This window comes from Schistocerca piceifrons, chromosome 4, assembly GCF_021461385.2.
Source record: "Schistocerca piceifrons isolate TAMUIC-IGC-003096 chromosome 4, iqSchPice1.1, whole genome shotgun sequence".
In the NCBI taxonomy this organism is placed as follows: domain Eukaryota; kingdom Metazoa; phylum Arthropoda; class Insecta; order Orthoptera; family Acrididae; genus Schistocerca; species Schistocerca piceifrons.
The window spans coordinates 286,658,019-286,685,634 of NC_060141.1; the positions used below are offsets into that span (position 1 = coordinate 286,658,019).

At 42.4% G+C, this 27,616-nt stretch overlaps 1 protein-coding gene across 1 annotated transcript in view; it reads left to right on the forward strand.

The window, feature by feature from the left end:
- LOC124795800 (dopamine receptor 2-like) overlaps positions 1-10,716 on the forward strand; it is a 596,403-nt gene extending 585,687 nt beyond the window's left edge. The window contains exon 3 of the mRNA XM_047259880.1: positions 9,164-10,716. Within this exon, the coding sequence (XP_047115836.1) occupies positions 9,164-9,253 (90 nt within the window). The 3' untranslated portion in view covers positions 9,254-10,716. The remainder of the gene's footprint in view (positions 1-9,163) is intronic.
- The last annotated feature ends 16,900 nt before the right edge of the window (positions 10,717-27,616 follow it).

The following is a 27,616-nucleotide window of genomic DNA, read 5'->3' on the forward strand; positions in this document are numbered from 1 at the left end:
GTGTGTGATGTCCTTAGGTTAGTTAGGTTTAAGTAGTTCTAAGTTCTAGGGGACTGATGACCACAGCAGTTAAGTCCCATAGTGCTCAGAGCCATTTGAACAGTTTAACAACGCTTATCTAGAGGGAATGCTCTCATCACAGTGTTGCGCAACTTAGCTCTTGAGGTTAAAATATTGATAAGTCTACAAACACAACAGCGGCGTTCATCAAATTAAATAGAATTAAAAGATACTGTTCTATGGGTCTTCGTCTTACATTGAAAGGTATGATGTGTAGTGACAGCTATGGAGGTGGAGGAGGCATTCTTCTAGCCGTTAAGATGGCGGTGGCTCTCTCAGCCTGGTCGTTGTGTATCCTATCAGTTGGCAAGGGCAAAGGGAGGCTGGCGTGGTTATAACGTGGCTGAAGCAAGACAGACGACGAGCATGTAACCTCTTTATTATTAGTGGCTTTCAGCAAGCAAAGCGATCCATTTCTTTTTCGGATAGTTTCGGTTTAGAAAATGCAGAATTTGTTGTGGGGCATCGCAGAAAATTCCGATTTCAGCCCCTATACTTTCATGAAATTGTGACAGGTGGCGTCGCTATATGTCAAAATGGTGTCTGTAACGGAGGTGTGTTACACGCAGAGAGTCTCTTTCGGCGGAAAACCACAGCATCACATTTGTTTATAGGCGCTTGCAGAATGCATACCGAGACCTGGGAGTGAACCAACGGTCAGTCATTGGGCGAGGCACCTGTCACCATCGCAGCAAGGCTGCGCAAATCTGTCCCATCTGCGTGCCGGCCGGCCGCACCCAACTGCGACTCCTGAAAGCTTGGAACGTGCGGACTCCCTCAATTGAGCTGATCGACGGACCACAATGAAACGCCTCGCTGCAGAGCTGGACGGCTCTGTTGGTAGTGCTGACACTCTCGCCGCCTAAGAGAATACCATAAAGAGCAAAATGTAGGATCATTTTTGCGTAATTGCTTGCGCGGTACGGGGCTGATAGTGACAATTTCTTGTCGAACATCGTCACAGGCGATGAAATATGGGTTCATCGGTTCGAATTGGAAACAAAGTGGGAAACCACGGAGTGGCGCTACACAGACTCTCCTTCTAAGAAAAAGTTCAAAGCCGCACATTCAGCCAATAAAGTCATGGCGACGGTCTTCTAGGACTCTGAAGGGGTTATTCTGTTTGATGTCCTCAGTGATGGTGCAGACGGTCAACTCTGAAATGAATTATGCTATCCTAAAGAAATGGAAGAAGAAACATCTGTGTATTTGTTGCCAAAAATTGAAAACAAACTTCTCCCTCTCCTTGGCAATGCAAGGACTCACACAAGCCTCCTCACCGGAGAGTAGCTCACAAGACTTCACTGGACTGCTCTTCCTCATCCACCCTGCAGCCCCGATCTCGCACATTCCGACTTCCGTCTGTTTGGTCCAATAAAGCATAAGATAATAAGATGGAAGACTTGAAGAAAATGGCTATCTAAACCTAATTATAACAGAAAGGGAAAACAAGCCGCGGACAACGCTACTCACCAACGGCTCCAAGTGCCTCCAATCAGTCAATTCAACTGCCTCCCCAAACGACCCAGCAGACAGACATAAATCCGAGCGCACCCGTCCACTGTTCCGCCACCTCGCGGGACGAGCTGGTCTCGTTCCTAGGCAACGCCAAAAGACATGGACAGCAGGGCCGCAGCTATCTATATTCTATATGTACAACAGGAAACATTCGTGCTCACGGCTCAAGTCCCTTTACCCTATTCCCTAAACAAAACGTCTCTATTACGTTCATTTGTAGGCCTCTCGGATATATGCATCACAGAAACAGACACACCTATAATTTACAGACTAACTAAATTCACTCTACAGGCTTTCAAGAGCTGTAATGGGAACCAAGACGGTTAAGTTTAGCGTAGGAACTCATGGCCAGAAACGTACCATTTCGTCATTACACGTGAGGTACCACAACACACGTGTATGTGTATTGGGTCTTATGGTCGCTCAACGTCGAGGTCATCAGCGTCACCACACACCACACACGTTGGTATATAACTCCTGCTGCTTGTCGTCTGGGTCCAGTTACAAGTACGGCTCCATGTGATGACCACCGGCATCAACACAGATACAGTACCTCGCAAAATCTCCCGGTACACACGATCACCACCCCTAGTATTTCAGCACCCCCTGCAGCAACAACGCAGGCCGCAGGGGTCTCCTAAATCAAGCTTTTCATGCGACGATACAGACTGCAGTCTGTCGGGTGCAATCCGGTAGAATATACGCGATGCACTAGTCACTGGTTCCGAAAACCCGGTAAATTTGAACATGTGTTTTGTTATTTTGCATATAGCGGGAAAATGGTACGTTTCCCATGAGTTTCTATGCTAAACTTGCTAAGCTTAATCGTGCAGGTCCCCACTGCAAATCCTCAACATCTTTAGAGGAATTTAGTTACACCCTATACATACACAGCTGATTCCAGTAACTAAAAGACAAAACACGGGAAAAAAACATATAAATGTAAAACTCCACTTGGTACAGAGATACCATATACACTAAATTATTATTTCTTTATTTACTATAAACTATGTCTACATTTGCCTACGACCTACGCTGACAAACCTCCCTGCCACCCATGGCCTTCCTCATCCCAAGCATGTACTTTTCCTGCATTGCCTGAAGAAACGCCGTTTGCTCCCGCACACCCAACATACCACAATGTGACACAGTGCAGGGGCCACATGATCAAGTAGATTTTATGTTATGTGTAGGCAACTGGTGTCACTGGCTCATCTCTTGGGTCCCTCCCACATACCAGAACAATGACAAACAGAATAGTGCGAGGAGCACCAATCCGGGAAAAATATTTATCAAGGCCCCACTAGTGGTTGTAAAACGCACTTTCTGCCACTCTGTTATGTTGCCGATGACTATATCCGCCGTATTCTTATATCCGAAGAAAATAGAAGTCCACAAGGAAACATACGACGTAGAACGTAATGACACTTGAAACTATTCCATTAATTAGACGTCTGTCAAAAGATGAAATCAGAGACATTTAACAGAATGTGAGGAAATTCAGAGTGTTTCACAAGACGTAGATCACGGTAACCCAGATATTCATTGCAGACGTTTCAGTGTCTATCACTTGCAGTCGAGCGCTGCTTTCAGTGAAAGAATCCCGTGGCAGTATAGCAGGGCGAAATGACGTAATCGGCAGGGTATATCGGAGCGAAACGACCCAGAACAAAGGCGATGACACAGCAGTGGTTTAGCGTAATTCGTGATGATCAGTTTGAGTGGTTATCAAAAGTGAAATGACTTCGACTTGTCCTGCAGCCGGCTACATTGCGTTTTTCGAAGTTTCGCAAGTCGCCGACCTTGCATAGCAGTGGTTATGTTGGTGTAGTGGCGGAACCGCTTAACCTGTGATGATAATGGTCTCTGCCGTTTCCACCGATGACAAGTATACACGGTCCAGTGACATCAATGTGACCACTGCCTCCCTTCGACGTCAACGTCTAATGACCGCTCACCGCAAGCAGGTGACAGCAGTAATAGTGGAGGATATATACAGCGTTGTCATGGGGACGCGGATAAAAGTGCAGTCATTGTCGTAATGCGGAAACGGCGCAATTTATCTGACATCCGAAAGAGAATGACCATTGGCATTGGTATTTCCGAAAGGGCTAAATTTGTAAACAGTTCGCGTTGACGTCATTGTTAAAGCAGATCGTGCGTGGAAAAATGGCTCTATCTAAAACCGGCACTGAGGCAACGAGGCAACTGTGGTTAAGCACGGGACTTATATAGCGAGGATGAACGACGGTTGCGGAAAGTACACGGGCGTATAGACGGGCAACTGATGAGCAACTGACACCCAGATGAACCAAGGAGCTACCACCAACATCTTCCTAACTACCGTTCAGCTAACGTTGGGTTGTAAAGGCTCAACAGCCGGAGCCACGTTCATGCACTCATGCTGACTGCTGTCCATTGGCAACGTAAGCTGGAATTTGCACACCAGTACCACGGCTGGACGTCCACTGAGTGGCGACAGGTGACCTTTTCAGGAAAATCACCTCTCATGGCCCATCGGATATGTGGCCGTTGGCATGTACAGCGTGAAACGTCTGAAATCAAATACCTAGTTGCCTTGTGGTGTGGAGAATGTTTCAGTGGTATTCCCTGCGTAGTTTTTCTGTAAGGTACAGTGGATCAACACAACTGCGCGTCTATTTTTGGGGACTATGCCAACCCCTACATGCAATTAGTTTTTCCTCGCCACGATGGTATCTACCAACAAGAGAACGCAGTATGTTACAGTGTATGTACGTGATTCGAAGAAGAGTTTACCCTTCTTCCTTGACCACCAGATTCCAAGGATTTAAACTCAGTCGACAATCTCTCGTGCCAAGGATCCTCAAATGAGAGACCTAGCTCATCTGGCCCAGGCCCTGTAATCGTTATGGTTCCACATCCCTTTCTGCACCTTCCAGAGCCAAACTGAATCCTTTTGAACGTCTCGCAGAAGTCTCCGCAGCAAAAATTGATTACACAGGCTTTTGATTTGTGGCCACATTAATTTGTCTGAACAGTGTATAAGACCGCTGTTTCCCAAAGACGAAATGTACGATCGGTATACTCATCGCCCTCCTGCATGTGATTTACGTGGCCTGAGGCAGGTATTGATACTGGTGTCACTGCTGGGATTGCTGCGGACTCCTGATTTCCACTAATGGAAGTACTGTACCAGCTTGTAGAAGGGATGGTGATGGACCTCACTACGTTTGTCATTTCTGTGAATTACTGGTACAGTTCTGATGCTGACGTCCTGCATTTTGTGCCTGTTCGTGCTGGTGGTGGTTGTCGTACCGTTGCTAGCAGTGATGAGTCGTCAAACGTGACAACTCTTCCGATGTGCATAGTTGGTATGTCGCTGCACCATTGCCGCGGGCCTCTGTTGATCCAGCGAATATTCCTGTGTTTTGGAGCTTGATAAAACGTGATGATATGGTTGACTTCCATAGCTCTAAGCATGGACTGGATCTTATTCTTTGACGTGATGGTTGGTTACCGTCCGACTGTAGAAGGAGCAGCGCTGTCCCTGGTTGTCTACCATGAGGCAGTTTTGCAGGAACCTATGGACCTTGGGTAAGGAATGAAAAAAGGCACCTGGTAGAATTTTGCACATACCATAATTTAATCATCGCTAGTACTGTGTTTAAGAATAATGAAAGACGGTTGTACTCGTAGAAGTGATATGGAGACACCAGAGGGTTTCAGACGATTGTATAATCAAATAAAACACATCAAATGAATTCGCAATTGCGAGTAAGGACTACTATCAGCTGTAGAATGGAATGACGACAGTGAAAATTTATACCGGACCAGGCCTCAAACCCGAATTTCCCGCTTATCGCGAGCGGTCGCCATACAGTTTGGCTGTCTGTGCGCAAATCCCGCGAAGACCCAAACTTCCGTATGTCGTCAACCATGCATCCACGACCCGTACTCGTAAATCCATCATGTATATTCCCGTACAAGTCAGACGTTGTGCTTGAAAGTCGCTTGCCCGGTATCGTCAGATAAATAAGATATTGCAGTGCCTATGTTATTCCGATTACGATGCGAAGTTCCTTTGGACCTGAATGCATGTCCAAAGAAACAGGCACTGCGGCGACCACAAATATTACGAAACACATCAAATGAATTCCCAGTCGCGAACAAGGACTACCATCATCTGTAGGATGGAATGACGGCAATGACATTTTGCGCCGGACCGGGTTTGGTGGCCGCAGTGAGCATACATGTACAAAGGAACTTTGCATCGTAATCGGAATAACACAGACACTGCAATATCGTGATTGTATGATGGTATGACACGGATTTTGGTATCAGATAGGAAGGACAGAGGTGGACTCCGGTAACTATTTGTTGATTATGAACTGAAGATCGAAAACGAAGAAATTGCGAAAAAGTATAGTTGTAAGGAGGTGCGCCCAAGATAAGTTGAGAATAGCAGAGGTTGTTGAAAATTTCGGAGGGACCATTAGGCAACCATTGACTACAACAAGTGAACGGAATACAGTGGAAGACGCATTGGTAGTTTTGAGAGATGATACGCTGAAGGCAGCAGAGACTGAAATTATAACTGATGAAAGGAGAAAATACGAGAAATGCAGCGAATGAAGCAGGCAAAAAAGGACACAAATGTCTAAAAGATGAGACTGACAGGAATTGTAAGATGGTTAAGCAGGAAAGCTAGAGGACAAATGTAAGGATATAGAAGAAAACATCACAAGAGGTAAGATAGATACCATCTACAGGAAAATGAAATAGGCCGTTGGAGAAAAACATAAGAAATTGTACGAATGTTAAGAGCTCAAATGGAAACCCTGCGCTAAGTAAAGAAGGGAAAGTTGAAAGGTGGAAGAAGTAGACGTAGGAGCTACACAAGAGAAATAAAAGCAATATTATCGAAAAGGACGTATATGAAGATAAGATGGTGGCTAAGATACTACGAGAAGGCCAATAAGGCACACGATATTCCGTTTGAGGTATTGATATCACTGGGAGAACTTGCCATAACAGAACTATTCCAAGTGGTATGCAAGATGTCAGAGACAGGCTAAATGTCTTCAGATTTGAAGAAGAATGTAATAATTCCAATTCCAAGGAAAGCAGGCCCTGAAAGGTACGAATATTAGCGAAGTATGAGTTTAATAAGTCGTGGTTCTCAGTTTAATAAGTTGTGATTGCAAAATAGTAGCACGAATTATTTAGAGGTAAACGGAAAATTTTTTAAATCCGACTTCGAGTATGGCCAGTTTGGATTCTGGAGAAATGAAGTAACACATGAGGCAGTAGTGACCCTACGACTTCTCTTAGAAAATGGATTAAGGAAAGCTTAATCCAGGTTTGTAGCATTTGTAGATTTAGAGAAAGTTTTTCACTATGTTGACTGGAATACACTCTCTGAAACTCTGACGGCAGTAGGGGCAAAACGCAGGAAGCGGAATGTTATCTACAGCTTTTTTAGAAAGTCGATGGCATTTTTAAGAGTCGAAGGGCATGAAAGGAAAGTAGTGAGACAGAGTTGTGTAGCCTATCCCTGATTTTATTTAGTCTGCATATTGAGCAAGCTGTAAACGACATGAAAGAAAAATTTGAAAAAGGAATAAAACTTCAGGGAGAAGAAATCAAAACTTTGATGTTTGCCGATCATATCATAATTCTGTCAGAAACAGCCAAGGACATGAATGAGCAATTAAGTTGAATGGTCAGTCTCTTAAAAGTAAGATATAAGATGAACATCACCAAAAATAAAACAAGGATAATGGAAAGCAGTCGAATTAAATCAGCCAGTGCTGAGGGAATTAGACTAGGACCGAGACATTAAAACTAGTTGATAAGCTGGGTTATTTGGCCATTAAAATAACTGATGGCAGAAACAGAGGATATAAAATATACAGTGGCAATGGTAAGAAAAGCATTTCTATAGGAGAGAAATTTATTAACTCGAATATAGATTTAAGTGTTACGAAGTCTTTTCTGGATGTGTTTGTCTGAAGTGTAGCTGTGTATGGAAGTGAAATGTGAACGATTAAGAGCTCAGACAGGAAGATACTAGAAGCTTTTGAAAAATGGGGATATTGAATCATGCTGCAGATTGAAAGGGTACATCACGTAACCAAGGGAGAGGTACTGAACAGAACTAGGGAGAAAAGAAATTCAAGGCACAACGTGACTAGAGGAAGGGATCGTAGATAAGACACATTCTGAAACGCCAGAGGATCACCAGTTTAGTAGGGGAGGAAAGTGAGGGAGGTAAAAATTGTAGAGGGAGACCAGGAGATCAATGCAGTAAGCACGTTCGAAAGTATGTTTTTTGCAGAATTATTCAGAGTTGAAGAGGTTTGCACAAGATGGAAAAGAGTGGAGAGTGGCAATGAAAACAGTCTTCAATCTGCAAACCACAACAGAGGAAACATTTCGTCATGTCAACAAAACTAACAACACGACAGTTCATACTTCGGTACTAGTATTATAAAAGTGAAATTGTGTTCACCTGTTCTCTTTTCACAAGTAAACAGCTGAACCGACTCTGTTGAACTTTGGTGTGGAGATTGCATGGATACTGAGGAAGAACTCGGGTCACTTTACAAAGTCTGTTCTTTCCGACATTTATTGATTTGAATAAGACAAACTAATTATGGAACATACTTACCCTTTGACAAAAGCTATATATTCTCTGACTGTTACTTACATCTTTTGCGTAAATGCTTTTATTAGCTGATAAATTGTACATAATACGAGTCAACGTAATGAATGCAGTCTTGTAGAATCTTCAGAGTACGTAATCCACGCTTTATATTATATTATATTATAAATGTGAAAGTAACTCTGTAACGTTTTCATGAATAAACTACTGAAATCTGTTACTGAGATAGTTTGAACCCTGAGGAAGAACATAGGCTACTTCAGAAAGTAAGAAAAATAGTTCGACCCCCAACAAGATAAAGCTTGGAATGGAACATTTTTTAACATGGCTTATTTTCACTAGTGTAAATTTGTTGCTTAGTATACACGTTTCATAATGTATAGCTACTTCAGTAAAATGATGTATAGATGCGAGATCCTGCTCACTATCCTCCATAAGTGCCGCTCGATACCGACACTGTATATTCCACGTTATGTGTTTGGGCAGGTGACTGAGGAGAGGATACACATAGCAAGCTCCCCCCCCCCCCTCCCCTCCCCACACCACCGTACAGCAGACTCTACGAAAACTACTGGCATGCAAACGCAGCTGCAGATAACAGCTAGTATACCATAAACACTCAGCTCAGAAACTGAATACTTCCACTTAAGGTACCTCACACGTAAGCTGTCGAAATGGTGTCAGCTGAAAAGAGTAATACATTGTCATCAGTCACATGCCAAAGAAAGCATTTTGTACCACAGAAAATATGTACAATGCTCTGTATCTAATCATCTTCTCATCGAAACACCGTGCGGTCAGGAGTGTCTTCGTATATATGTACGAGTGGTGCTTTACATTATCTTGAGGGGTTGCTGATATGGCTGAAATGCACAGTAATGGAGCCTCGTTGAATGTGCTTTCTCGCAGGGCTGACACGTGTGGACCCCTCTGTTGCAGTTCCTGGGCAACACGGCGGTCATGCTGGCGCACTCAAGCGTCGGCTATTCCTCCGTGGGCCGCCACCAGCACCAGCTCTACCGGATATGACGTCACGACGCGGCCGGCGGCGAACTGCGGCGCAGGCCCAGCCTCTCGTAGCGCGGTCGCCGCCGGGCCACCCCGCGCCTTGCTGCGTCACTTCCTGTCTCCACCTGTCTGCCCGCCTCGACGCTCCGAGAGCGGCTGCCGTGGATTCGCACCTGGTTTCAACTAAGCTCTTTATGTGATGTTGTATATTTTGTGTTGTTGTTGAGGGGAAAGTATACGCTCAGAAACGTAGTTCTTTTTCCTAATTACGCTCTCTGACTGAGAGCAGAGAATTCGCATTCATAAATTCGTCAGGTTTGGACTCAAAGAAAAAAACTCATTAACACCCTTTATTTCTACATGTTGAAATCACTGATTCATTCGTTACAGACTTTCCTACAGCGTAAATTTGTTTTTTACTGGGAGATGTGGTAGCAAATTAAAATGTGGGCTTCTAAAGAAACTGCTCTTTTATTCTACGAAATCAACGCGATCATAAAATTTAGAAAAATGGAGTTCGGAAAACGATTTTCCAGATATTATAAAATTTGCTCTCCCTGTTGTATTACCGGTGTCTGACAAGTAAAATACCTTTGTTTTTACTTTCAGCTAAACAATGTAGTTTATTTTGAGTGGATCCATTAGTAATAGAAAGTTCATATTCTTGAATTTACTCTCCCTCTGACCATCGCTGTGTTGATGATATGTGTCTTGGAATGAAAGCGGTAATTTGAAACCCGACGTCCTCGTTCGTAAGGTAACCCACCATCAACTGTTGCCAAATACCATGGTAAATTCTGCCGAGACCTAATGCATCCCATTCTGGGGTACATCAATTCTTCTTCGCTAGAAGAATATTGCATTAACCTTCATTTTCTTAGTTTCCTGTCTATCTTTTTAACCTTTCAGTAAGTACGTTCTCCGCTCAAAACTGTCGCATCATTTTCGCATTGCATTTATTGCCCGTCCAAAATCTCAAACATTAAATTGTCAAAGAAGTGTAATACGAAAAAACAACAAAAGAGAACTGAGTATCTCAGATAAAAGGATATTTACTTGGCGTCTATCAAAGAAACATTTTGTGTCTATACTTCAGAAAACATTTCATTACCTAAAGAGCAGCTTATTATGAGGATCTCTGACGTAATTCCGGAAATAATGTAGTTTCTGGGAAGAAAAGCATTCATAATATTTCTGTGTATATACTACAACAATTTAAATGTCATTTACGTTAAAAACGTTGGAGAAGCTTAAAGACATTGAGTGAGAAGATATTGTAACAGAGATTACCAATATTATCGATGCGCACAAAAAAGAAATTGGAAATAATGGGATGTGGAGTAACTGTGGAAGGTCTACAGTTTATCTATCGGCCTTTGGAAATGCATGAAAATTTATAGACCTTACCTTGCCATACAAGTCTTTGTAGTTATAACACGTTAAATAATGGAATTCGCTGGAGCATTTTTTGAAAACATGCAATGTTCTACTAATTTTATGTTACAACTGAAACGGCTCTATAACCACTTGTTCATAAATACTGCAATTTTTGTATTTTCAAATGTTTTATATCACGTTTCAGGAGTTACCAGAGTTATTGATGTTCGACATTTTGTTGAATAAAAGTCTGTTGCTGGATATAATTTAATTCTTCTTTTGCATATTATCACTCTTATGACAATAATGTTTTCCTGTACCATGAAATTAAGTAGTTTTACTACCCTCGATGAATTTATCTTTAAACTAGTTCTCACTAGCAAATGAGGCCACGGGGACAGTAAAGTACAACATTGCAGCGGATGAGATAGAGAAGACAAGAATTTGGAACACAAAGATAGGAACACTAAAAGGTAAAAGTAATGTCATATACATCGAACGTAAATGTGCCAACGTATGACATGTGTGTGGAATAACGTTATTTAAGGCAGCAGAAAAGATGGTTACTCGAATAGGTGATAGCTGTCTAACAGTATGATCATATCAATTTGAAAGAAAGAGGGCTTCCATTCCCATGTCAGAGTCTGGTGGAACAACGTATAAAATAAAAATTAGTGGATGGTATGGGAAGTAGCAAATTTTCAACACATATGAAACGGAAATGTGCAACAGGTAACTTGCTCAGCTTTAGCGCCAAATTACCGAAGACTGCTCGACCACACAAACGTGCGAACTCTGGAACGACCACTTTGACATGTCGCGCTTCTAAACTGATTGGAAGGATAAGATTTCAATGATACAGGACGCATATCAGATACGCTGATGAGCTGTAACATTATGACCAGCTGCGTAACAGGATGTCACTCAGCCTTGGGGTCGCAATATGGCAGCGATTCTGAGGGCTATGGTTTCGACAAGTACTTATAAACGTTCACATAGGTATAAGCTACGAGATATCTACGGTCAGGCAATTCCACTAAATCACGCACCAGTGATTTATGGGAGCAGAGCTGGTGCTCGGTAGCGCAGTGCATGTGTGGCAACGGGTTCATATCAGGCTAACTTTGTAGTCAAGGGATCAACAAGGCTTCACTATCGTTCTCCTCAAACCACTAAAAGCACAGTTGTAACACTGTGACACGGACAATTATCCTACCTGGGAAGACATAAAGCATAAAGGGATGCAAGTCGTTCGCATAATGCTCCCGTAGTTCACAGCTGTAATTACCACCACAGGTCACAGGTTACATCGATGCCAGACGAATGCCTCTTATAGCATAACGGAACGGTGAACTTTTCGGGCAGGCGTTCGTCTGGATGATGGCGTATCCGGGCATAACCAATCTATTTATCCGTTCATAGACGAGTGGATATAATAGTATCGGGCATATCAGAAACAAGTGGAATGGACATATATATATATATATATATATATATATATATATATATATATATATATAAAACACAACAGGATAAGGTGGGGAAGGGAAGAACATCGGCCTTGTGCTAAACGAATGAACCATCTCAGCATTAGCTTTTGCGACAAGGGAAAATCATGGAGAATGCAAGTCAGGATGGTTGGAGGGAGAACAAATCCCAGTCCTCTCGAATGCGAGGCCAGTACATCAAGGCTAGAGGAGCCACCTCACTCGGTACGTTATTGGAAGGGGAATAACAAAATACATCATTTACATTGTGAAGATAACATTCATAATAAGTAAACAAATCAAAAGAAGTTTTGAAACTAAAAACACTATTGAAAGAGCAAAAATCCACGAATCATTTACATGACAGTGTGTTCAAGTACAAAATACACAATAAGACAATGAATGACGTATAAAAACATGAAACTGTGATTTAAAATACCCCTAAAACATAGAACACAAGCTCACATTATACGGTACTGTTAAAAGGTTCTCACAAGTACACCAAAACCTGCCGATACTAGAATCATCACAAGTAGGTCAGCATCAAATCCTTCCTCAGCAAAAGTGTGACACATTGTATCTAAAACACAGGTAACAGAAGACCAAGAGCAGAAACATTCTTTGCTGAGATGAACGCCGCATTGATGGTACATCAGTTTTTATATTGGTAACGCCAAGTAGCGCTCTGTATGAAAATCACTGGCTGTGCTGTGTGCAGTCTGTGTCTGGTTTGCATTGTTGAAAAATTCTCTATTGTAGTGGGCAGTTAGATGTGAACAGCGCGTAGCGTTGGGCATTTAAGGTTAGTTCTTTATCAAAATCTTTCATTTGCTTACTATGCCTATCAGTAGTTAGTGTCTTCAGTTGTTAGAATCTTCTATTTAGCTGGCAGTAGTGGCGCTCGCTGTATTGCAGTAGTTCGAGTAACGAAGATTTTCGTGAGGTAAATGATTCATGAAAGGTATTGGTTATTGTTAGTCAGGGCCATTCTTTTGTAAAGCCTGTGTTACTACAAATGTTATCTGTACTGTTATGTTCTTTAATGATGTATTTTGTACCTTTGTAATTGTATTCTAATGTTGTAAATTCATAATTGTATAGATACCAGTTCTTCAAATTAAGTTACGTATCACTGCACACGTTTCTGTTGGTCACAGTATATGCACAGTATGTGAGAAGCTGGGAATGTTAGCGCTTGCACGTGTGTTAATAATACAGCAAGGGACTGGTTAAAAGCATTGCTGGTTCTAAGGACAGTTCCACAAACTTTGTGAGTGGACAAGTGGTGGTTATGGACTTGCTATATTGTCCGCAGACTCTTCGATGGTGATTGGGGACCTGCACAGTCGCAACAGATGGCTGCTGGCCATCTCTACAAGGACTGCAGTGGGTCTGCACCTTTGATGACCCACCAATACCTTTCTCTCTACCAGGACTACAGTGGGTCTGCTCTGTGATGACCTACCTACCAATATTCTTCAAAACTTCGATTGACTCTGCTGTGGGTTTGCCCTGTTGTGGCCCATTACCTGTCAGCATGTCAAGAGTCAGCACTGTCTTTTCGTTGGAAGGACAACACAATTTCTTCAAGACTGCATGGAAATTCACTACTTCCGTGTGCATTTTCTTTTACTGCTCAGACTTTGTGCATAAAATTGTAATTAATACTGTGATCAATGATTAGGACTGTCTTTATGGACTGTGAGAAAATCTTTGCTTTTGACCAACAGTGTATCAATACGTTTGTACATCGGATATCTTTGATATTGCAATTATGAAAAATTTCTTCAAATCAGTATTGGCTACTGCCTAAAACAATTTGTAAATTTTTTGTGTGGAGCATGGGGCCTATGTAAGTAAGCTGTTTAGGTATTTATATTGGTAACGCCAAGTAGCGCTCTGTATGAAAATCACTGGCTGTGCTGTGTGCAGTCTGTGTCTGGTTTGCATTGTTGAAAAATTCTCTATTGCAGTGGTCAGTTAGATGCGAACAACACGTAGCGTTGCGCAGTTGGAGGTGAGCCGCGAGCAGTGGTGGATGTGGGGAGAGAGATGGCGGAGTTTTGAGAGAGGATGATCTGGACGTGTGTCCATCACAGAGAGTAAATTTGTAATACTGGATATCATGAACTGATATATATATATATATATATATATATATATATATATATATATATATATATATATATATTATTACTTTTGAACACTATTAAGGTAAATACATTGTTTGTTCTTTATCAAAATCTTTCATTTGCTAACTATGCCTATCAGTAGTTAGTGTCTTCAGTGGTTAGAATCTCCTATTTAGCTGGCAGTAGTGGCGCTCGCTGTATTGCAGTACTTCGAGTAACGAAGATTTTCTTGAGGTAAGTGATTCATGAAAGGTTTAGGTTATTGTTAGTCACGGCCATTCTTTTGTAGAGATTTTTGAAAGCCAGATTGCGTTGCGCTAAAAATATTGTGTGTCAGATTAATGTTGATCAGAATAGGTAAAGAGCGAAATGTCTGAGTACGTTCAGTTCTGCTCAGCTGTTTGAAAATCAAATAATGTAAGAGGTTTATCAGCACAGTCATTCATTAATTTTTCTAAGGGGACGTTTCATACGGTTAACAGGGTGAAAAGAATCCAACAATAATTCAAAAAATGTTCAAATGTGTGTGAAATCTTGTGGGACTTAACTGCTAAGGACATCAGTCCCTAAGCTTACACACTACCTAAGCTAAATTATCCTAAGGACAAACACACACATCCATGCCCGAGGGAGGACTCGAACCTCCGCAGGGATCAGCCGCACAGTCCATGAGTGCAGCGCCATAAAACGCTCGGCTAATCCCGCGCGGCGATGATTCAAGGCTTGTTAATCCCATGAGCTGCCATAATCACTTAGTCTTTAGAAACACTTCCCAAGAAGAAATGATTTTAATTGTGATCTAAAAGCTGTTTCCATCTCCAACCTCTTTATGTTTGTTAGGAGCGCATTATAAAGAATGGCACCAAAATGGCTCACTTGTCTTTGGTGCGGACTGTTCTGACTTGTTCTATGTTGAGTAAGCTATGGTTCTGAGTATTGTAGCTGTGGTAATCAGAGTTGGTCACCAGGTCATAAGTCTAGCTTTTGTCATCAACATACATTTCTGTACGTACAAACAGGGAATAGAAAGCAAAAATAATTTTTCAAATAGGGACTTGCAATGAGCCACAGTCGAGCTATATGTCTAGATTCGAATAGCCCTCTTCTGTACTGTAAAAATGTCGTTTAATCGACTACTAATTTTATTCCAGAAAACTATTTCATAAGCTACAGGGGACGAGAGATAACCAAAATAAGTCACTCTACCAACATCCGGAGAGCAAACTTTCCAAATAATTCTCAGAGCAAAACATGCAGTACTGAGTTTCTTGGAGAGATTATTTACATGGTCCAGTTTAAATTTTGGTCAGAGCAAAACATACACAACAGAGTTTCTGCGAGAGATTAGTTGCATGGTCTTTTCAGTTTAATTCTTGGTCAATCTTCTCTAAGAAGAAAGGTGAATTTTACGTTTTCGTGTCGCGTTTCCAGTGATCCACAGCCAGTATTCGTGATTCAGTGCCCACTGAAACCGTAATTGACAACGTTGTTGCGCCAACGTCGGAAAACGGACGCGTATTCTGCTACGGAGTCAAGTTCAAAAATACATGTTGAACGGTGTGCCCCAAAATACTAATACTGGCACCAGCGTTGTACTCTGAGCTCAAATCTGCCACATATCGTCTCTTATCCTCCTTCACAGAGACAGCAAGCCTCCATCGTACACTTTGATGAGGCTTGGACTTCCACTAACTTATCGCCTACTCTTCGTTAACACCTTCAACCATTCTCTATAGATGCTCACGACCAGTTTCGCCTTTTCCGAGACACTCGTTCCCAGACGACGGACCACCATAACCCATTATTTCTCAGTGCCGCTAATGTCAGTGTGTTTCTCCGATTGGTGCGCCAATCGTTGCAACAAAGTTTTCCCATTAGGTTCTGCTCCACGTGTGTACCTTCCTTCACGCGTGGTCGGGGCTGCAACGTAGCAAGCGGCACTCAGACTCGCGATGGGTGGTGGTAAAAACATTTTGGCCCTTCAGCGTACACTGGAGTGCAAAACTTGAGGACAGAAGTATCTTTCGCATGATGTGACACTGTGAAGTAACATAGCTTGACGGAACTTGGATCCTACATAGCAAGAACTGCTACAATGTAGTACAGTACAGTGCAGAAGGTAATTGAAAGAAAGACACAATAAGACAAACAGAAATGATACTTTTATTCACAGACAATTATGACACTGAAGTTTCAGTGATCGATAATGGTTCCAAGAACGCTACAAAAGGCAGTAGATGGTCCTTAAGAGGGCTAGTTGGTTTGGTTTTGTTTTGCCGTAGGGCGCCAAAAAAAAAAAAAAAAAAAAAAGACTGGGGTCATACGCGCCCAAGTCAAAACTACAGAACACGAAGACAGAGAGAAGTGAAAAAACGACTATACGTCAGTCCCTATTAACATGATAGAATACAGCTATAAACAGGGCCGTGCGTCATTTGCTAAAACAGCCGATAACTCATACGGCAAACCCAAGCGGGAACGTAAACGGTTAAAAAGTGGACATTCCATAAGGAAGTGGCGGACAGTTAAAACTTGGGCGCAATGTGTACAAATTGGTGGAGCAGCGCCACTTATCAAATGACGATTGCTAAAAAGGCAGAGCCCAATACGCAACTTGGTTAAAATAACCTCCTCCTAGCGGGAGGGCCGAGAGGAGGTCGTCCAAGCCGCTGGGAGAGGCTTAGTATTCCTGAGCTTATTCCCGTGAAGGGAGGATCATTGGCGATGCCAAAAGGACACCACTTCCTGACAGACGGCAACACAGACGTCATCGCACGGAACTTACGAACTCGCGGGCTGAGGTACGAGGACTGCAGCCTTGGCAGCAGCGTCAGCAGCCTCGTTTCGTGGCAGAACGACATTACAGGGGACCCACAGAAGCATCACACTGGCTCCACTAAGAGTGAGTAAGTGATAGTTTTCCTGGACCCGCTACACTAAGGGATGGGTGGTATACAGCGTACTTAGACTTTGAAGGGCACCGAGTGAGCCTGAGCAGAGGACCGAACTGAATAGAGTGTGTCGACGGATGTGCTCCGTGACCTGATAAGGGGCGAAGATCTCGGCTATTTATACTGAGCAGTTTGTCGGAATTCGATATAGAAAGACACGGGTGGTGCCAATGACGAAGGCAAACCCGACCCCACGGTCAGTCCGAGAGCCATCAGCGTATGCAAAGGTAGTATCGCGAAGTTCCATGCGAAGGTCGTGAAACTGAAGGCAATAAACCGAGGCTGGAGTAGCGTCCTTAGGAAGCCAATGAAAGCCAAAGTCAACACGGGACGCTTCACGAAGCCAAGGTGGTGAAGGGTTCACACCCACTGTGGAAGCTGCAGGTAGTGTGAAGTTAAGCAGCCGTAGCAAGAGCCGAAAGCGGACTTCAGGAGGTAACGGAAAATAGGGACGCGCCTCGTACTGGCGATCAAAGGAATCATCGAAGAAGGAGGCATAGGATGGGTGGCCGCGCATGGCAGACAAACGGCAAACATACCTGCTGAGGAGAAAGCCACGGCAGTAGGACAGTGGTAGTTCAGCAGCTTCAGCATACAGACTCTCAACTGGGCTACTGTAAAAGGCGCCCATGGCAAAACGGATGGCACGATGGGGGATAGTGTTGAGACGACGTGAGAGGGATTGACGTGCAGACGCATAAGCAAAGAACCCATAGTCTAGTTTCGATGGACAAGGAACCGGTGCAGACGGAGGAGGGTGGTTCGTTCAGCACCCCAGGAAGTACCATTGAGGACACGTAGGACACTGAGGAACCGAGTACAGCGGGCTGCCAGGAAAGACACATGGGAGGACCAAGAGAGTTCCCTATCGGGTATGAATCCCAGGAATTTCGTAGTTTCAATGAACGGAAGGGCAAGAGGCCCAAGATGTAAAGATGACACGAGAATCCATTTACGCTGCCAGTAATTCATACAAACGGTTTTCTCAGTGAAAAAACGAAAGCCTTTGTCGATGCTCCAGAAGTAAAGACTATCAAGACATCGCTGAAGACGCCGCTCAGTGAGACAGGTCCGTGGAGGACTGCAAAAGATGGCAAAATCGTCCACAAAAAGGGAGCAGGAGATGTCCGGCAGGAGATAGGCCATTATACGGTTAATGAGGATAGCAAAGATGACGACGCTCAGGACGGAACTCTGAGGCACATCGTTTTCCTGGATAAAGGTGTCCGACTAGGCAGAACTCACACGAACTTTGAAAACTCAATCTTTTAAAAATGCGTGAAGGAAACAAGGCAGGCAGCCACGGAAGCCCAACGTGTAAAGAGTACGGACGATACCAGTTCTCCAGCAGGTGTCGTAGGCCTTCTCCAAATCGAAAACACGGCCACAGTCTGTGATTTTCGCAGAAAACCATTCATGACATGAATGGACAAAGTAACGAGATGGTCAACTGCAGAACGCGGCACTCGAAATCCTCACTGTGCATCGCCAGTAAATTGCGAGACTCGAGCCACCATACAAGACGGGCGTGATCCATACGTTCCATCACCTTGCAAACACAGGTGGTAAGAGTGATGAGGCGGCAGCTAGAAGGAAGGTTTCCGTCCTTACCGGGCTTACGTATGGGTATGACCGTGGCTACACGCCAACGTCTGGGAAATGTGCTCTCAGCCTAGGTGCTGCTGCACGTGTTAAGCAGAAAGTGCTTGCCCGTAAGAGACAGGTGCTGGAACATCTGAATGTGGACGCCGTCTGGTCCTGGGGGCTGACAATCGCGATGAACTGAGAGCATGATCTAGCTCCCTAATGGTAAACGCGGCATTGTAGTACTCACGATTCGAAGAAAAAAAGGGCACCGCCCGAACCTCCTCTGCTCGTTTCCGATGGAGGAAGGCAGGGTGATAGCGGGAAGAGCTCGAAACTTCCGCAAAAAAAACGGCCCAAGGTGTTGGAGAGAGCAACAGGGTCCACGATGACATCGTCAGCTGCTATCAGGCAGTAAAATGGGGAATGGATCTTGGTCCCAGAGAGCAGTCGGAGGTTGGCCCACATGACAGAGGAAGGGGTGGAGCTGTTAAAAGAACTAGTGAATGAACTCCAGCTAGCTCTTTTGCTATCCCGAAGAACGCGACGACATTTTGCCCGCATGTGTTTATAATGAATGCAGTTTTCCATCGTAGAATAGCGGTTAAAAACGCGGAGAGCACGTCTCCGTGAGCGAATCGCGTCGCGGCATGCCTCAGTCCACCAAGGGACTGGGGCACAACGTGGTAAAGAGGAAGTGTGGGGAATGGATCGTTCTGCAGCAGTAAGGATAACTTTTGTGAAATATTCCACCTGGTCACTACAACTTCTTCAGAGGTCGCCAGGGAGGAGTAAAGCTGCCAGTCAGCCTTAGGAAGCTGCCATTTGGGTGTGCACCCAGATGGGGTACGAGTCAGCAAACGGATAGCACACGGGAAATGGTCGCTCGATTAGGTGTCAGAAAGAACGGTCCACTCAACACGAGGGGCAAGCTGCGTAGTGCACAGGGATAGGTCCGCCGCGCGGAGTGGATAGTTATGTTGGTGCAAATTTCATGTGTTGACAAAAATAAGTTAGATGGCACTTTGTAATGGTGGAGCAACTATTGTCTTACGACAACTGTGACGCCTTTATTTAAATTTTCCACTCAACTTTTTCAAATAGATGCAAAAGAGATGAAGAATTCTCTTGCAACTTCTCTAACGGACGACGAGTTCGAAATTCGTCTCCAACAGACTGATACTGTAATTTTAATCATGTTGAGCACCACAGGTAATTCACACTAATATTAATTATTAATAAGCTACCAATGCTTTGTTAACACACATTTGTTGTGTCATGACCGGTTTCGCACTACAGGAACATCATCAGGTTGCCGAGATGTGTCAGTATCGTGGTACAGAATATCTGCTTGTCATATATAACGTTAGAGACAAAATGGGTATCATCGTTTCCAGATTACGTACAACAACCAGATCTTTTCTATCATGGTATTGAGACAACTCAGATGCCTGATGATGTTTTAGAAGACACAATAAATGAATGGTAATTCAGATATTGTGGTTTACATTAATCATTAGTATTAGCAACTGTTGATAGTAGTAGGGACGCTGCTACTGATGATCACCCTTCAAGCGACTTAACCATACCTAACACTGTACGACCCACTGCACCATATCCATAAGCTTGCTTCAAAAGCTCTAAAGTATCCGTACATGTTTCCCCTAGATTCAACATCACTTCACGTTGTTGCTTCCATTAACCAGTTGCAGGTACATCCAAGATCACTGTACCACCTTACACTCAAACAATGATAGCTCTGGATTTAACCGAGATATCAACAATGTGAATCATGCAATTACCCTCAGTATAGTGTTGCCAACAGAACGTCGATAAAACACTTGCTTACAGCGATAATAAAGGATACATGCAGTTTCTTTTAACATAACTTCCATATAATAACGATGTGCAGTAACACACAGAACTTTTTGCCAGAACATACACCAAAAAACGTTAGAACTTACACATAAATTAACATATGAAAGTTTAGTTCCCAGAAGGATTTCTTGACTGCAAATTATTTTTATTGACTTACTTACCAAACATCATAAGCATTTAATAAAACAATATCACCAACAGATTTATTTCTGAGCTTTTCAAGGTTCGCGGCATTTGAGTGTATAGATGAAGTTGCTCTCTTATGAAAACTTTATTTTCATTGGTAGCTTTACAAACAATTGGTTTGAATTATACTTAATAAATGGAATGCAAAAAGTTGAGCTAAATAACTGAAACGACTTCGAAAGGAGAGAAAATTTTAGTGACTTTCGAGAAATCACGAGTGGAATCCCGCAGGGTTCAATTATGGGACCATTCTTATTCTTTGTACATGTGAGTAATGGATGATAGCTGGCTGTTAGTGTGAGAGATGTAGGGATTGAGGACAGTTTGCAACAAATAAGGGTTCCTTTTTTGTATCAGGATAAACACCATATAATACAAGAAACAGTAGAAAATATGGGAAGTAGAAGCTTTTGAACATCTACAAAAGAAGGCCTATCCCCATGAACCATGGACCTTGCCGTTGGTGGGGAGGCTTGGGTGCCTCAGCGATACAGATAGCCGTACCGTAGGTGCAACCTCAACAGAAGGGTATCTGTTGAGAGGTCAGACGAACATGTGGATCCTGAAGAGGGGCAGCAGCCTTTTCAGTAGTTGCAGGGGCAAAAGTCTGGATGATTGACTGATCTGGCCTTGTAACACTAACCAAAACGGCCTTGCTGTGCTGGTACTGCGAACGGCTGAAAGCAAGGGGAAACTACGGCCGTAAATTTTTCCCGAGGGTATGCAGCTTCACTATATGGTTAAATGATGATGGCGTCCTCATGGGTACAAAATTCTGGAGGTAAAATAGTCCCCCATACGGATCGCCGGGCGGGTACTACTCGAGAGGATGTCGTTATCAGGAGAACGAAAACTGGTCTTCTACGGATCGGAGCGTGGAATGTCAGATCCCTTAATCGGGCAGGTAGGTTAAAAATTTAAAAAGGGAAATGGATAGGTTAAAGTTTGATATAGTGGGAATTAGTGAAGTTAGGTGGCAGGAGGAACAAGACTTCTGGTCAGGTGACTACAGGGTTATAAACACAAAATCAAATAGGGATAAAGCAGGAGTCGGTTTAATAATGAATAGGAAAATAGGAATGCGGGTAAGCTACTACAAACAGCTTAGTGAACCCATTATTGTGGCCAAGATAGATACGAAGCCCACGCCTACCACAATAGTACAAGTTTATATGCCAACAAACTCTGCAGATGACGAAGAAATTGAAGAAATGTGCGATGAAATAAAAGAAATTATTCAGATAGTGAAGGAAGATGAAAAGTTAATAGTCATGAGTGACTGGAATTCGTCAGTAGGAAAAGGGAGAGAAGGAAACGTAGTAGGTGAATATGGATTGGGGGTAAGAAACGAAAGAGGAAGCCGCCTGGTAGAATTTTGAACAGAACACAACCTAATCATAGCTAACACTTGGTTCAAGAATCATAAAAGAAGGTTGTATACATGAAAAAAACCCTAGAGATACTAGAATGTATCAGATAGATTATATAATGGTAAGACAGAGATATAGGAACCAGGTTTTAAATTGTAAGACATTTCCAGGGGCAGATGTGGACTCTGACCACAATCTATTGGTTATGAACTGTAGAATAAAACTGAAGAAACAACAAAAAGGTGGGAATTTAAGGAGATGGGACCTGAATAAACTGACTAAACCAGAGATTCTACAGGGTTTCAGGGAGAGCATAAGGGAACAATTGACAAGAATGGGGGAAAGAAATACAGTAGCAGAAGAATGGGTAGCTTTGAGGGATGAAGTGGCGAAGGTAGCACAGGATCAAGTAGGTAAAAAGACGAGGGCTAGTAGAAATCCATGGGTAACAGAAGAAGTATTGAATTTCATTGATGAAAGGAGAAAATATAAAAATGCAGTAAATGAAGCAGGCAAAAAGGAGTACAAACGTTTCAAAAGTGAGATTGACAGGAACTTTTAAATGGGTAAGCAGGGATGGGTAGAGGACAAATGTAAGGATGTAGAGGCTTGACTCACTATGGGTAAGATATATACTGCCCTCAAGAAAATTAAAGAGACCTTTGGAGAAAAGAGAACCACTTGCATGAATATCAAGAGCTCAGATGGAAACCCAGTTCTAAGCAAAGAAAGGAAAGCAGAAAGGTGGAAGGAGTATATAGAGGGTCTATACAAGGGCGATGTTCTTGAGGACAATATTATGGAAATGGAAATGGAAGAGGATGTAGATGAAGATGACATGGGAGATATGATACTGCATGAAGAGTTTGACAGAGCACTGAAAGACCTGAGTCGCAACAAAGCTCCAGGAGTAGGCAACATTCCATTAGAACTACTGACAGCCTTGGGAGAGCCAGTCCTGACCTGTACCATCTGGTGAGCAAGATGTATGAGACAGGCGAAATACCCTCAGACTGCAAGAAGAAAATAATAATTTCAATCCCAAAGAAAGTAGGTGTTGACAGATGTGAAAATTACCGAACTATCAGTTTAATAAGTCACAGCTGCAAAATACTAACACGAATTCTTTACAGACGAATAGAAAAACTAGTAGAAGGCGACCTCGGCGAAGATCAGTTTGGATTCCGTAGAAATATTGGAACATGTGAAGCAATACTGACCCTAGGACTTATCTTAGAAGCTAGATTAAGGATAGGTCAACCTACGTTCCTAGCATTTGTAGACTTACAGGAAGCTTTTGACAATGTTGACTGGAATACTCTCTTTCAATTTCTGAAGGTGGCAGGGGTAAAATATAGGGAGCGAAAAGCTATTTACAATTTGTACAGAAACCAGATGGCAGTTATAAGAATCGAGGGACATCAAAGGGAAGCAGTGGTTATGAAGGGGGTGAGACAGGGTTGTAGCCTCTCCCCGATGTTGTTCAACCTGTATATTGAGCAAGCAGTAAAGGAAACAAAAGAAAAATTAGGAGTGGGTATTAAAATCCATGGAGAAGAATTAAAAACTTTAAGGTTCGCCGATGACATTGTAATTCTGTCAGAGACAGCAAAGGACTTGGAAGAGCAGTTGAACGGAATGGATAGTGTCTTGAAAGGAGGATAAAAGATGAACATCAACAAAAGCAAAACAAAGATAATGGAATGTAGTCGAATTAAGTCGGGTGATGCTGAGGGAATTAGATTAAGAAATGAGACACTTAAAGTAGTAAAGGAGTTCTGCTATTTGGGGAGCAAAATAACTGATGACGTTCGAGGTAGAGAGGATATAAAATGTAGACTGGCAATGGCAAGGAAAGCATTTCTGAAGAAGAGAAATTTGTTAACATCGAGTATAGGTTTAAGCGTCAGGAAGTCGTTTCTGAAAGTATTTGTATGGAGTGTAGCCATGTATGGAAGTGAAACATGGACGATAAATAGTTTGGACAAGAAGAGAATAGAAGCTTTGGAAATGTGGTGCTACAGAAGAATGCTGAAGATTAGATGGGTAGATCACATAACTAATGAGGAAGTATTGAACAGGATTGGGGAGAAGAGAAGTTTGAGGCACAACTTGACTAGAAGAAGGGATCGGTTGGTAGGACATGTTCTGAGGCATCAAGGGATCACCAGTTTAGTATTGGAGGGCAGCGTGGAGGGTAAAAATCGTAGGAGACCAAGAGATGAATACACTAAGCAGATTCAGAAGGATGTAAGTTGCAGTAGGTACTGGGAGATGAAGAAGCTTGCACAAGATAGGGTAGCATGGAGAGCTGCATCAAACCAGTATCGGGACTGAAGACCACAACAAAAACACCAAACATGAATGACCAACAGATAACTTGCTCAACATTAGTGCCAAAGCAACAAATATGGAATTAACATCTTGATTACCTAATTTGAAAAGGATTGTTCTGTCTGTTTCCCACTTTAAACAGGTGTCTGTCCATCATTAATTCCAGTAACCATAGCAATAACACTCCTGATTCTGCTTCGTTGGTTGTAGTGTCTCTCAGGCCTAGCTTTCGTGTACCCACCCTCGATTTTCTTAACTTTTCCCTCATATGCGTACAAAATAAAAGAACAAACCACGTTATGTGGAATCCGTAACCACATAAATTCCTCTGTAAAATAACCTCAAAAATATAGCTCTTAATGAAGTTGCAGTGGATAAACACATCATTCACCTCTGAAGATCACTACCAACAACAATATTCATTATCACTACACTCTGGAGAAACTAACAATCATAATACCTAAGAAGTCAAACCACAAGATCTTACTCACAAATTCAGAAACGAATTTCTTTTCTAACAGCACCGAAAACTGAAAAACGTGAAAATTCAATGTCAGAGCTGGAGTCCTTTAACATGCACCCCCATGATACATGAAGCATAATGTGTTAAAAAGCTGGTATCCTCACTTCATATCAAGTGCAAAAGCTCTTTCTCACATTTTACTCTTAGTGGATCATTAATGGTGGATCAGGCAAAATTATTTTCATATCAAGTAGTCAGGTCACACAGACCAATAGACAGTCGCTTGTGGGATTCAGAAAGAAATTCACAGGATCCAGAGAACAGAATAAAAATCTCATGCAATAACTGAGCGTAAATCCAACCAGAGCAGAAAATCTAACAAAAACTTAGTATCCACTGTATGAATTACTTCACTCAATCCACTATATCAGATCATACCTAGCTACACGTGTTAAAAACTATTGGTTCCCATCAGAGAAGACTCACTTAATCTCAGCAGATGCCATCAACATAGAGAAACACAGTATCAAAGAAAGCGGCTAAACACATGTGACATAAAACCTGCTTATAATTCACTCTTGTACTGCATATCAGCCCATAGAAAAATATCCACTCAATATTTGTTGTCAAAATTTGTGACTCACAAGGAAGAGATGACCATGCTACGTCAGCCCACTAGATTACACAATTTTCCAATAAACCCAATATCTTTATGGTAAAGACAAGAATAAAAAGAGCCCAAGAAGAAGCATCTATGACATTTTGTACTTACACAAACCACCATATGAAAAATCACTACATGCTTTTCGTACTTAGACAGGTAAAATTGAATAAAACATGATATATTGCGCTACTAATATAGAAATATACATATGAGACAAAAAGTACAAAAGAGCATAGAGGAAACCAATCATTCAAGTTGCTAACACCTCATTATCATATAGAAAACCACTATGTACATTTCTCATGAACTATTACATGGATGAGCTCTGTACAGATACTCATCAGTCATATCAGAAGAGGAAAGAACACTGTAAATATTGTTCACTTTATACATCCAACATTCACATGGAGAAGGAATACACAAAAAAATGAAAATTGCTACACCAACATAGAAAGTTATTAATATAAAAGTAAACAATTCTCATCTAACATGTACCGTTCACAAAGAGAAAAACTGGTTAAAAACACATGACACATGACTTGTCAACAATCCAAAAGAAGATATACAAACGAGAACACATGGGAGCTGCCTGGCCCACATGAAAAACTGTCAGCTATTACACTAACATAAACACTGAATACTCCACAACGATAGAGTCGTACCAGAAAATGAGGTGATACCGCACTCTCACAATGAAATTTTCACTTACTTTACCGCAAAAGGCATGAAATTTATGCCTAAAATTTTTCCAGTTGGGCTCTGTACCCTGCAATTATGACATCATATTAATTAAATGAAGTAGTAGTAACTGTGGAAAATCATCTACACTGTTGTCCAAAATGAAAGCAAACAACTGCTATTTCCCTGTCCTGTGTCTGATTCACGATATAATCATACAAACTGTTAACAGATGTCACTATGATAGTGTTCTGCACTGAGGCTGGCATTCTGATCAACAGGTAACCACGCCATCAATGACGCCGGGGTACCTATCAAGCGCGGTAGTGTTTGCAGGGTAGTCCCACTTCCACAATCGCTGTGTACACAGTCACAGGTGGTGTGGTATGGCACAGAGAAGACGCCTACAGACTCTCTGCTGTGGAGGACCATAGGAGGAACGGAAGCAGGAGAGTCGTAAATTGAAGTGACCCGCTGGCTTAATGTGAAACGTTTTGTTGTTTCTCGAATGAGGCGACAGTTTATAGAGACCAAAATTCTATCCTCGAGACCAAGACAGGGCTGACCACGTGTGTATCAGTAAGAGTGGACCGTTATTTGACTGTTAAGGGCACGATGGTACCACCTTTGTACTGCACTGCAACTGGCATCCGATCTCGGAGCATTAGATTAGATTAGATTAGACTAGATTAGTTTTTGGTTCCATAGATCCGTGCTGAGGAGGTCCTCATGGATGTGGAACATGTCCTGGACATGGTGTACAGAGGACTTCAACAGAGTGAGTGGCCTTTATTGTTGGAGACTTGCTTTCTTTTTACCTCTGGCGTGTCTTCACGTCTAAAGTGAAGGCATCAACAAGCCACGGGGACAGTGGGATGGTGGGCCAGTGTTCTTTTCATAGATGAGACCTGATTTTGACTAGAGAGTTATTCTCGACGAATTTACATCTGGAGACCACGTGGAACACGTTTTTGGGACAGAAACATTGTGGACAGAGACGCATATCGAGGAAGATTCATTGTGGTGGGGGCAGGATTTATGTTGACATCTCGATCACCTCTTCATGGAAACTGTACGGGTGAATCAGCAAGATTTAATTGCTGTCAGCAACCGTGAGGAGATCTTGGGATCTTATGAATGGTTGTTGCGAGGTGCTGTGAGCTAAAACTTCATACTGATGGACGAGAACGCTCGACCTCCTAGAGCACGGGTGGTTGATGTGGTTTTTTTTTTTTTTTTTTTTTTTTTTTTTTTTTTTTTTTTTTTTTTTTTTTTTAAAT